General features: G+C 43.5%; 1 protein-coding gene across 2 annotated transcripts in view; it reads right to left on the bottom strand.

Annotated features, from left to right (window-relative positions):
- AMPH (amphiphysin) overlaps positions 1-12,094 on the bottom strand; it is a 246,350-nt gene extending 234,256 nt beyond the window's left edge. For both annotated transcript variants that reach the window (XM_042963958.1, XM_042963965.1), the window contains exon 1: positions 11,972-12,094. In XM_042963958.1, coding sequence (XP_042819892.1) covers positions 11,972-12,040 — 69 coding nt within the window. In that variant the 5' untranslated portion in view covers positions 12,041-12,094. The remainder of the gene's footprint in view (positions 1-11,971) is intronic.
- Between the last annotated feature and the right edge of the window lie 1,084 nt (positions 12,095-13,178).

The following is a 13,178-nucleotide window of genomic DNA, read 5'->3' as shown; positions in this document are numbered from 1 at the left end:
TAATATTTTACTAAAGAAATACATAGCTTTAAGAGGCAAGTTTTCTTATAACAGATGTCTCAAATATTGAGGAATTGTTGGATATATGAAAGGTATCATACAGCTCTAGGCTGTGCTACCACAAAATGGGAGATCCTTCCAAGGCTTGGACTATCTGGACTAATCAACCGTTAGCCACCATTATTAGGTAGAGGAAGAGAAAGTCTGCTGCAAAAGATTCTCTTCCAAATTTGATTATTTCCAAGCTGCAAATCACCCCAAACAGATTATTCTTAAATTCCAGACCACTGCCTGTGAAATAATCAAGTCAATGCCTACAACATAATTAAGTCAACTTGGTGCCAGCCTTAACCATGTGTGTTCCCTCTGTCCTCTCTCTCTCTCTCTCTCTCTCTCTCTCTGTTTCTCCCTCTCTCTCATCAAATGCTTGGTATCCAAATGCAATCAAACCCTTTGTTTAAAAGACAAACTAATCTTTGTTGGTGTGTGACATTTCAGGGCTTTCATTTTTATTTGAAATTTCTGACGGCTTGAAGTAAGAGACCCTACAAATCCATGAAAGAAGACCGGGCTGGGAGTTTACTGCCATTGTACAAAAGCATCTTTGGATGACTATGTATGATCTACATATGTATGTATGTATAATTCAGAGGGCAAGCTGGCTCTGAACCAGTGTCCCGCCTCTGTGTCAAGGAGGAACTCAGCCCCACAAGAACCCTTCAACAGGTCAGAGTAAAAATCTGATCACACAACAGGGGGATTAGTATTACAGTAGGACCATCCTGGTTAGGGTCCACTTTGCCCCACTAAGCGTGGAAATGGTAGAAGGGGATCCTTTATGAAGCCAGTGTAAACAGTTGATTCTGACTTCTATATTCCACAACTCTTACTCTGTATTTCTATGGAATTCATCCTGACTCCTACAATCACTAAACCATCACCCCATTCCTCTTGCCTAATAACACAACTCATCCTTTAGATCCTAGCTTAACATCTACCTTCTTCACGTAGGTGTGTCCAATCCTCTCACTCCAGGGGAGTTACCCATTTACATAAAAAAAACTTGTTTTCTCCTCACAGAATATTTAATTATGATCTTTCATTAATAACCATGTAGTTATTATTATGCCCAAAAGTTTATCTCTTAGGGCACCTAGGTTGCTCAGTTGGTTAAGCGTCTGACTCTTGATTTCGGCTCAAGTCGTGATCTCACAGTTCGTGAAATGGAGCCCCATGTTGGGCTCTGTGCTGACAGTGCAGAGCCTGCTTGGGATTCTCTCTCTCCCTCTCAAAATAAAAAAAATAAACATTTTTTTTTTAAAGTTTACCTCTCTACCAACTCCTGCTGGTCGATATGGTCAACCAGAATGGCTTTGTTGACTGCTATATTGTAAGTAGCTACCAAGGGTCTTTCACGCATTAGAGTCTTAATACATGACTACATGAATGAATGAATTCTACCAGATTGACTTCACAGTAGAATATATCACTTTTAGAGTAAGTTTAGCATCCTTTACTCAGTATTACGTGCCATAACAAGAGTGCACTTACGTATGGGCCCATGTGTATTTTATTAAATTCTTTTTTAAAATGTTTCTTTATTTTGAGAGAGAGAGAGGGCCTGCACACATGAGGGGAGGAGCAGAAAAGATGGGGAGAGAAAGAATCCCAAGCGGGCTCCGGGCTCAGCACAGAGCCCAACGAGGGGCTCAATCTCATGACTGTGAGATCGTGACCCGAGCCAAAATTAAGAATCAGGTGCTTAACTGATTGGGACACCCAAGCACCTCTAAGAAATTATTATAGGCACTTTTAAGATACAAAAAACTATATGGCATAGATATATTCAGGTTCTTTCCATGTAGGAACTAAACTTTCAGCTAAATAACTGTATGACAATAAGGTGAAATGATCAACTTGGTGGTTTTCTGGGTTTGGTACATCTGTTCTAAGTTGTTTCAGGGCAATCAAAATTGATATATGGCTGTAGCATAGCAAATATTTCAAAACTAAGATCTTACCCATGGCTTTATCCAGCATCATTCCTAATAAGGGATTCACTCAATATGTATTCAGGAAATGCATCTACTGAAGTACTACACTTAAATTTAGATTTTGAATCAATAAGAATGAAGTTTCAGCATTTCTATATTAAAAGTTGGCCCCGTGGATGTGTTCTCAAGCAACTGTGATTACTATCACTTTAATTTCGCATAATGCTATGTATATAGTCTTATTATATTTTTTCATGGGTAAATTCTTTAACTCTGTGATGATGGTACTTTCATTATGTAAATCTTAGTCATTATTGAGACTCTCTAGAAAATTGTATCTGTAACACAAGAGATCTTTACATGTAATAGCCCTTTCACAGAAGCCCACAGGCCCTTATTTCCTCAGAATCTACTCAGATGGCCCCTCGAAATCACCAAAAAAATTGTGTTTGAACAGCAGAGTTGAAATTCTCAGACTTTAAAAAGCCACAAGAACAAATTATTTTTTAAATACTCTCTCTTCGCTACTCAAGCCCTCCCAGAGTGCATTACAGTATTTTTTGTTTGAAACCTAATCATAGATACATACACACACACACACACACACACACACACACACACGCACTCACACCCATCCACCCATCCCTGAATGGACTGAAGTGACCCAAAAGAAAGTCAACATATAGGAAAAGATGCTGGAGGGCCTCTAGGGTAGTATTTTCAAAGTGTAGTCTTGAGATAAATTCAGCATGATCCCACAAGCATTTTATTAGAAATGGAACAGACTGCAGTGGAATGGAATGGAATGGATAATCAGTGTTTGATAACATCAAATGTCCGAACTTAGGAACCCTGGCATCATGGGAAATCTTGGAGCAGGGAAGCTATGGGTATACATGTGCAGGTGTATTTGGAAATGATACGCCCATGGATCATACACGTGGGGCTCAGGCATGCTGCAGCACAGAGTGACCACAGTGGGAAATAATCTAGAAAGAAAGGCTTCCTGCCCCTACCATTACTGTGGGAACTGTTAGTGGGGGTGCTGTGCTCCTTGATCACTACAATGCTCATCCAGGGGACAAGAATGACATCTGAATGCTGGATACCCTTTTGGGACCATTTTCCATAGGGCCATAGTAAAAACCACTGACTGACTCCTTTAGAGACAGGGAGCTTCCCCCCTAGGGTTGCTGAATTTATCACAAGACAGAACCCCAGAGAGCAGTCAGAGATTCTTATGATACATTGGATGAGATGTTGAAATCATTTAATGTGAATATTCAAAGAAATGGGACCTCGTTTTATACCCCAAATAAAGTAGGCCATATCACTTACATAAGTATTTCAGGTATTTTAAGTTGTATCAGTCCATAGACAAGTTGGCTTCTAAAGTATGACTTAGGAGTCTCACACATATACATGCCACACACACAATATGCTATCCTGTAAAGGAGAAAGGTAACTTTTACTAATGTTAAAATCGGAGATCCTATAGTTTTGATTCCCTATTGTATTGATTCCTGGAGAAAAAAGGATGTGTGGGTATTTGAGTGTCTGTTAAAAGAAAAAGAAAAAGAAAGATGAAAGCCTTACTGTGTCACAAGTATCCTTGTGTTACTTTAAATTTGGCTGTTTTTAATATACACAGAGAAAATTATCTTAGTGGAAGGGAAGGCATAAGTTTGCACAATGTAGAAGCAGGCAACAAGAAAGCTTCAGATGACCTTGAAAGAGGAAACCCTGGATTGCCACAGTGATGCAGGCTCCAAAGTGTCTTCAGATACAAATGTGGTCATAAAATCCACACTTCTAGCAACAGGCCCCATGGATAGAATCTCCTGGGGGCTCCTGGGTGGCTCAGTCAGTTGGGTATCTGACCCTTGATTTCAGTTCAGGTCATGATCCCAAGGCCATGGGATCCACCCCCACATCAGGCTCTGCACTGAGTGTGGAGCCGGTTTGAGATTGTTTCTTTCTCTCCCTCTGCCCCTCTTCCCCACTGTGTGCTCTCTCTCTGTCTCTCTCTCTCAAATTAAAAAAAAAAAAAAAAAAGGAATCTTCTGGACAGAGCAAGGTCTTCCTTCTATTGTATTTACATCTAACATACACATACACACACACACACACACACACACACACACACACACAAGCACATGCACACAGAAACATCATCCACATGTTTCTCTTTGAGAACAAATCTGTGGGCATCAGCAAGGCAGTAATTTTAAAAAAATGTCATATAATTAGGTATATGGGAAGAAATGACATTGTTTTTCTTGCCATATCACACAATCAATATTGGACTGAACCACATGACTGTACCAATATTTGGCTGTTTGACTTATAAAAATGACAAGTTAGCTCAGTTCCATCTAATATTGTTTGGAGTCCTTACCATGTACAGAACCTGTAAGAATAATTTATTTCATATACTACCTTCACAAAATCACAGAGAAAATGACAGGGATGCATATCATGAACCCTTTATGATAGTTTCACAAAAGACAGAGAAAGAATAATGAGGAAGGAAGCTTTACAGGGGTGCAGTATGAACAAGCAAGAACACAAAAGTCAAATCAATGAGCACGTACCATTCACAAGACATGTGGCCCTTGTCCTCAAGTACCTTCAACTTAGTTGGAAAATACAATACATGAAAAACATTACACCTAAGACTGTCACGTAATTTTCACTTGGGGCAGATAAACTAGCCCAAAGAATATCAAACTGGACACTTCCTGAGAATTTAAAAAGTAAGAATTTAAATAAGTAACTCCCTTAATAAAACAGAAAGAAACAAAAACAATGCCTAAAAAGTTTCATATTATAACATACCAAAAGTTTCCCTGCTCACAAGAATCATGTTAAAACATATCTAATGTATAAAAATGTTTACAATTGTCCACCAATTTAAATATTGCACAGAAGTCAAGGATGCTAAGACCAAATAAATGTCATTGGATTTCACAGAAGGAAGAAGATGGACAAAAAAATAGATCTCAAAGGGATTAAATATTTAAGTAGAAAGGCTTATGGAAAAACAGACGGATTGACTGTGTTTATTTCCATCTCCTCCCAAAACCTAAATAAAATAGTACAGGCATAAGATAGTACAGGCATAAAGAAGGTATGAACATACAATGACAAAAACAGGGGAGGCATCATAGTAGATCAGAGAGTTTAATACATTTTAGAGAAGCAGAAAGGAGGATGGAAGAATGGAAACAACTCAGCAAAGCAGAGAAAGGTAAAACAAACCAAAAAAAAAAGTGCCTGTACACAGCAACCAATGAAAAAGCAGCCAATTCTCCTTGCACAGTTACACACACAAATACACTCAAGTTGAAAACCCAGTGCAACTAAGTACTGTATACAGTTGAATATCAAGCACAACCCTGATAATAGGGGACTATTTGAAAGCCTGGGATATAGAACAGATGAGCCTTCAAGCCCTTCTTAACCCCAACACTGGCAAGTAAAGACAGAGGATGACAGATTTACAGCAAGCAGGCCTAGAAAGAAAATCAGCCCAGATTACAGCAAAAGGGCAGAGGCCCCAAAAGGGGGTATAGAGGGGTCCTTCAGTTGGGGAAAACAGAACAATTACATTATTTTATATACTGAGCCTTTGACAATAATATTGATGGGCAATGACAGACCTGATGAAGTAAGAAGAAATAATTCTAAATAGTTCGTAGGAAAATAAGCAAATAAAACAAAAGCAATTATTAACTCCAGAGAAACCAAAAAGCTGAATGAAAAACTTAATCCTCAGATACAACTTCATAAAAATTTAAAACTTCAGTTTATCCAAGGGCACCATTAAGAAAGAAAAAGGCAAACCACTTTCCTCAAGAAAACACTTGTGAAATGTCTACTTGACAAGATTCATATCCTGAATATATAAATAAGTTCCTCAAATCAATAATAAAATGACAAGCCACTCAAATAAAAGCATAGCCAAAAGACTTTAACAGACACCTCACAAAAGAAGCTATCAAAGTTACCAATAAGAACATGTAAAAATGCTTATCAGGGAAATGACAGTAAAGGAATTTAAAATAAAGGAATTTAAACAGATAAAGAATAGGAGAAACATGAGGGATGATGGGTATCTGGCAGGATAAAAATGTTCTATAACTTGACCTGGGTGCTAACTATGCAGATATCCATATACATAAAAATCCCCCAAGTGGAATACTTAAGATTTGTATATTTTATTCAATAAAAATTATACTTTATAATTTTTTAAAAGATAATCCTCAGCAATCAACAGTTTGTGCCATAATACATGACTGAAGGATGTGGAAATGGAGATGAAGGTAAGACAGCTAAATCTTTACCTATATTCACCAAATATTAAACGATAGATCAAGAAGTAGTTATTTTATACAAGCATATTTTACAGAGATGTTGGGGCTAGTCATAGCTACCTCTGGGGAAAAAAGATGAGGCTGAGAGGAGGGGACAGAGGCCTGCTACTTTTCAAAATAAATGTTTTATATTATTTTATTATATTATATTTGATTTTTTAAACTGCATACATTAATTTGGTAGGAAATTTTTTTGGCAAATATTAAATTATACATTACAAAATACATGACTATTTATATAAACATGGGACAAACAAGTATGCCTCAGTGGATACCTTTTATTTTGCCAGTGTAGCATTCAGTCCCCCATCTATACTCTGATTTTCCTTCCTTCTCTACAGCACTCCATATGGTCTGGGGTGGGGGCCTTCTCCAACCCAGCATCAGTAGTAGTCTGTGACTCAGGCCCAATCCAACCTATGGTCCTGGTCCTTGGCCAGAGAGATTTCTTTCCTCCCAGGAAGAAGCACAAGGCCCAATTTGGGCCAATGAGAGCTATACTGAGTTCTATATAAATGTTGAAGGAAAAGCATGCTCTTATCTAGAGCTGCTGACGGCCACCCTGCCACCAAGACAGAACTTGCCCAAAAATGGGCTGTCATCACTCTGTCTCTCTGTGTCTCAAAAATAAATAAATAAATAAATAAATAAATAAATAAATAAATAAATAAAGGTGGGGGGAGCGCCTGGGTGGCTCAGTCAGTTGAGTGTCCGACTCAGGTCATGATCTCGTGGTTGACGAGTTCGAGCCCAGCATCAGGCTCTGTGCTGACAGCTCAGAGCCTGAAGCCTGCTTCGGATTCTGTGTCTCCCTCTCTCTCTGCCCCTCCCCCAAACACACTCTGTCTCTGTCTCAAAAATATATAAACATTAAAAAAAACTTTATAAAAAAGAATGGAGCTGCCAGAATGAACAGCAAGAGGAGAGATGGGGAGAAGGCATGTGAGCCCTGATGCCTGTGGTTGAACCCCTGGTTCCAGTAGGTCTGAAGTTTGTCTACCCCTGCCTTTTTCATTAATTATAAGAGGCAATAACACAAAATGGAAAATCACTTGACTGCCTGGGTTCAAACTTCGCCTTTACTACTTACTAACTGTGTGACCTTGGCGTGTCACTTAACCTCTTCTTCATTTCTTTTAATGTTTATTTTTATATTTTAGAAAGAGAGAGAGCGTGCGCGCATGCACGCACAAGAGAGGGAGGAGCAGAGACAGAGGGGGAGACACAGAATCCGAAGCAGGCTCCATGCCCTGAACTATCTGTACAGAGCCCCACAAGGGGCTCAAACCCAGGAACTGTAAGATCATGCCCTGAGCTGAAGTCGGATGCTTAACCGACTGACCAACCCAGGCACCCCCTTCCTCATATTTAAAATGAGGACAGAGGGGCACCTGGGTAGCTCAGTAGGCTGAGCACTGATTTCAGCCCAGGTCTTGATCTCGTGGTTCCTGAGTTGGAACCCCCCATCAGGCTTGCTGTTGTCAGCATGGAGCCTGCTTTGGATCCCCTCTCTCTCTCTGCCCTTCCCCCACAGGCTCTCTCTCTCAAAAATAAATAAACGTTTAAAAAAACTTTTTTTAATAAAATGGGGGCAGAAATAACACCGACCACATAGAATCCAATGAGTTAAAAAATGTAATACACACACATATGCATATATTTACATATATGTATATGTATAAGAACAGTTATAGCTTAATATACATTTATATGTTAAAATCCCATTTAGATTTGTATGTGCAAGAGCCATATTTTTATTTTTAGTAATTATATTTCCCTTTTTCCTTAAACCAGTTTGATCGGTGTTTTCCACTTTTTACAAAAGCCAGGACCCTGATTAATTCAATACCCAAGAGAGAAGCCATACAAAATCAATGGAGAGATTTAAGTAGTTATACATAAAACGTAAACACAACATAAACATAAATGTTCTCTATGGCAGAAGAAAATCATCAAAAACTACAAAGTACATAGAAATGGAAGAAACCATATTTGTAACCTTTAGAATTGATAGTTTTTGCCCTTACACAGAACAGGGTGCAGATGCTAAACAAAGTGGGCAAAAAAATAAACACAATTCACAAGTGAAAAAAAAACAAACAGGAATACAAAAAATAATGTTTGGTTTTCAATAATCAAACAAAACAAACAGGAACTCATTTTTTTCCAATGACACAGCTATCGATTATTTTAAATTTTATTATCCAGTGTTGGCAAGTGTCTCGTACCACCGGTGAGAATGTTAATTGACACAACCATTTGGAAAGGCAATCTAGCTATAATAAAAATCAGCATACCTTTGACACAATCATTCTTCTAGGAATGTATCTAAGGAAAAACTTCAGGGTGTACACAAACATTTTCCCTACAAGTTTACCCCTTGTAATTATATACAGATTTGTATTCATATACAGAAACATTGGAAATTGAATGTCCAAAAAATAGAAGATTCATTAAAATCCAGGGGCACCTGGGTGGCTCAGTCAATTAAGCGTCTGACTTCAGCTCAGGACATAATCTCATGGCTCTTGAGTTCAAGCCCCGTGTCAGGCTCTGTGCTGACAGCTCAGAGCCTGGAGCCTGCTTCGGATTCTATGTCTCCCTCTCTCTCTGCCCCTCCCCTGCTTGTGCTCTGTCTCTCTCTGTCTCTCAAAACTAAATAAACTTTAAAAAAAATTTTTTAAATCCATGAGTTCCAATACTGTTTAGTCATTTAAAATGTTAGCAGAAAATACGTACATACTGAAGAATGTTCATGATTATTAAATGAAATAAACAGGTTAAAAAACTTTGAGTATGAGCCTGTTTTGTTGTAAATATATACGTGTAAAAATGGGAAAAGATCTACTAGAATATGCATCAAATGATAGTGACACTTCTGGGTAGTAGAATTATGGCTGTCCTAATTTGTTGGGGTTTTATTTCTCGCTTATATACATTTCACTTTCTCCACTGAACCTTCACAGACCTTCAATTAAAAAAAAATGTATTTTGGGGCGCCTGGGTGGCTCAGTCAGTTAAGCGTTGGACTTTGGCTCAGGTCATGATCTCGCGGTTTGTGAGTTTGAGCCCCAAGTCGGGCTCTGTGCTGACAGCTCGGAGCCTGGAGCCTGCTTCAGATTCTGTGTCTCTCCATCTCTCAGCCCCTCCCCTGCTCATGCTCTGTGTCTCTCTGTCTCTCAATAATAAATAAACGCTAAAAAAAATTTATTAAAAAATGTATTTTAAATTCATTTAAAAAAATCTTAAGACCCCTCTAGGAGTAGCTTCTGTCATGCATTTGGAGCCAAAATGCATGCAACCATTAGGTGTAGCACAGAGAATGAGAAACTTAAGCAAGTAGACTCTCTTTGGGGAAAATTTGGTTGTAAAAACAAGAAGCCAAGGTCTCAAGAACACATGTGGTATACAGACACTGCGATGGAGTGTCTGCATCAGAGAAAAGGAACAGTCCAAAAACAAAAAAGGAAGGCATCTCTGGGGGAGATGTCCAATGCCTTCAGCAGTCACTTACTGTGTTTTCCACCCTCCAGTAGCTTCTCTTCAGGCTTGGCTGGGCTACCTCACCTGGATTCCCACCTGCCCTTTCCCTAATGCTGCACAGGCTCAAGAAAGAGACAGAACTTACCCACCAGTGGAAACCATACTCTCAGCCTTTTGGTGTCTTAACGCCCTACATTTGGTACAGCAGGCACTTTCCATCAGCAACTTCACCCAGGGAAGAAAACAGGATAGCTGAAGCCCTACACAAGCCTCCCTTAGACCTCCCCTCCCATGGAAAAGTAACCACCATCCAGAAGTGCAATCATAATACACACTTGACCTTAATAACGACAAAGTGAGTTTTCAACAATTCACAAGGGCTTGCACGCTCTGTAAGACAGATTATGATACCTTTTCATTTATTTTTAGCATATTAACAGCTGGTGACCCAGATTAAGAAATAATGTAATATGTGAAAAGGCAGACTATACCACTAAATTCTTTCACAGATGGAAAGTGGACTCTGTAAAAAGCTTCAGACCAAGGATTCAAGTAACTAGCTGGAAGTGGAGAGCGGGGAGGAATACCTACAAGTGGGTAAAGTGAAGCATGGAAAAACGATGACAAAACCTGGCTGGGATCCCAGCAGATCCTTAGCTACTTTCTGGACAAGTAACTAACCAGGGACTGGTAGAGGCCAAGAAGCCCTGCTAATGCAGCTGCCGAAGGAGCGGCTGGAGAGGTTCTCGTTAGTTGAGGATGAGCTTGGGTAGATATTAAAAGAAATACAATCCTCTTACTGCACTGGGAGTGTGCGTGTGTGGAGGGAGGGGCCAGTGGCAGCCACACAGCCTCCGGTCCTGGGGACAGGCAAAGGGATCAGTGCCCCCTTCAGCTCAGTTCCTCCAGGTGGGTGGGAACCGAGAGCAGCCTGAGCCAGGGTCTGAAGAGGGAAATTCACGGTCATTTTGAGCAACGCGGCAAATCTGACTTCCAGTAAAAGAGGCAAACACTAAACACCCAGAATCCCAGGGACGGAAAACACTGCCACATGAAAGGGAACACAGTTCCACTGACACAAACCGTGGGGCTCAATTAGCCGGCGTTCATTTTCAAGTACGATGCTTAAGCTGCAATATGAATGTCCTTTGGCTGGAGACACAAATGAAGACCTCAGTGCTGGCAAGGTCTTGACGACAAGCAGTCTCCAGGGGAGCCAGGCGAGCCCAGCGCCTGCCACAATACCTCAACTGCACAGGGCTGCGCTTGGTGTAAACCTGGGATTCATCTGTGCCCATCTCTGGGAGAGGAAAATAAATTACTGAGAGGCCAATATGCTGAGGAGCTTGTAAAACACTAGGGAACCCAACCTGAGCGTGCGATGTGGATTTTTTTTGTTTTGTTTTTAATGCAATAAAACGCCCTCTTTGTGCAGAAATGTGCAAAGAACTGTTAGGTTCAGGTCACATGTATTTCTGACCTTCCAGAGAAGGACACCGACGTCCAAAAGGGCACACACAGAGAGGACCCCCCCCCCAAAAAAAAAAAGAACACAGAGAAAGAAAAGTGTGTATCCACATCTCTATTTTGAACTCCAGGATTCACTGGACAGCACTGTATTAAAGCCATGGGTTTTCTGAGATGAGCCCGATCGATCCGTACAGATCTGGGGGGTGGCCTCTGCGCTGCACCAGCCGTTTCTGCCGCACTTGGGTCCCCAGGAGACCCCCCGGAGGGAGGACTGCTGCCGCAATCTCCCGCCCGGACCCGCGGGCCAGCGGGCCAGCGAGGAGCGGGTGCCGCGGGCGGGAAGAAGCGCTCGGCTCCGGGGACCGCGGGCGAGCCGCAGCACCTGCCACCGCTCGCGCCCTCGCCCGCCCGGGAGAGCGGCGACCGCGGCCAGCAGCGCGGGGGGCGAGCGCGCGGGGAGACTCGGGCGGACCGCGCGCCCCGGGCGCTCCAGCCTCCCCGCCCGCGGCCGCCTCGCTGCAGTCGCCGCGGCGCAGCACAGGGCATCCCCGCGCCCCCGGCCCCGGCTTCCGCCGCTCCCCCGGCCCGCTCGGCCCTCGCCGCCGCGCGCCCCCGCCACCTGCCCCGCGGCCCGTCGCCCGCTCTGACCTTTTCCTGCGCGCGGTTGAGCCGCTTCTGCACGTTCTTGGCGAAGATGCCCGTCTTGATGTCGGCCATGGCTGCGGGTCCGGGAGGCTGCGAGGAGCGGAGCGGAGCGGGCGGCGGGCCGGCGGCGGCGAGGACGAGCGGGAGCGCAGGAGGAGGAGCGGGAGGGGAGGAGGAGGAGGAGGAGGAGGCGCGGGAGGGGCTGCGAGGAGCAGCCGGGGAGCGCCGGCAGGGGTGAGGGAGGGGCGCAGCGCTAGGCACCGGCTTAAAGCGACAGCGCGCAGGCGGGACGCGCGGGGCCCGGCTGCGGGGCGGCGAGAAAAAGCGAGGGAAGAAGCCAGAAGTCAAAATGCCCCGAGAGTGCCCGCGGCGGTGGAAGAGGAGGTCGGGAGGGGAGAGGGGAACGAGCCCAGCGGCAGTCCGGGGGCCCCGAGGCGGCTCCGGGTTTCTTTCGAGGCGGAGTTTGCGTTGGGGGAGGCCGAGTGGGGCCCGATTCTTTCCAGAAAAAAAAAAAAAAAAAAAAAAAAAGGAGGCTCGGGGGAGGGGGGCGGGGGGTGGGAATGGGGAAGCCGGGATGGGAGGTGCTCTGACGTGGAGGCGGGGGGATGGGCTCTTCCGGAGAGTGCACCCCTCCCTGGTTGTGTGTTCGAGAAAGCTGGGCCTCGCCCTGCCCTCAGGAGGCACACAGCCCGAGGAAAGGTGACTGGGAAACCAAGTCAGTGCGGGGTTTAGAGCTGCCGTGGAGAGGAAAGCGATGCCCACACTTCCCCAAACTTTGAAGACGAGATTTGGGGCCCGCGGTAGGGAGGTTCCATGTTGAGAAGGGACGGTCCCTGTAAGCAAGGTGCTGTGCTTTGGTGATCTGGGTAATTGCTGCCCCAAGGACAGTCAGGTCCTTGATTGCCTCACGTCAACATCAGTCAACATCGCAAGACCTGGGCCTCTTGCCCTGTGGCTTCCTGCGAACCTGCTGGCAACCTCACAGGGATTCACTATCCTCAGTATGCTTAGCAGAAGGGAGAATAATAGGGATAAATTTGTCGTATACTTTACACAGAGCTCTTGAAGGCCCTGACCAGTGGTGAAACCATTCAGTCACTTCTGAGTGTGAGGCAGTGTGGCCGGTGGCCCAGCAAGCAGGTCAGAGGTAATCAGGCACCTGAATCTGGTGAGCCCCAATGAGCATCTCACTGGAGCAGACTGTCACCTG

This window comes from Panthera tigris, chromosome A2 (assembly GCF_018350195.1).
Source record: "Panthera tigris isolate Pti1 chromosome A2, P.tigris_Pti1_mat1.1, whole genome shotgun sequence".
Lineage (NCBI taxonomy): Eukaryota > Metazoa > Chordata > Mammalia > Carnivora > Felidae > Panthera > Panthera tigris.
The sequence above is the reverse complement of the archived record's forward strand: the minus strand, read 5'-3'. Positions and strand labels throughout refer to the sequence as shown.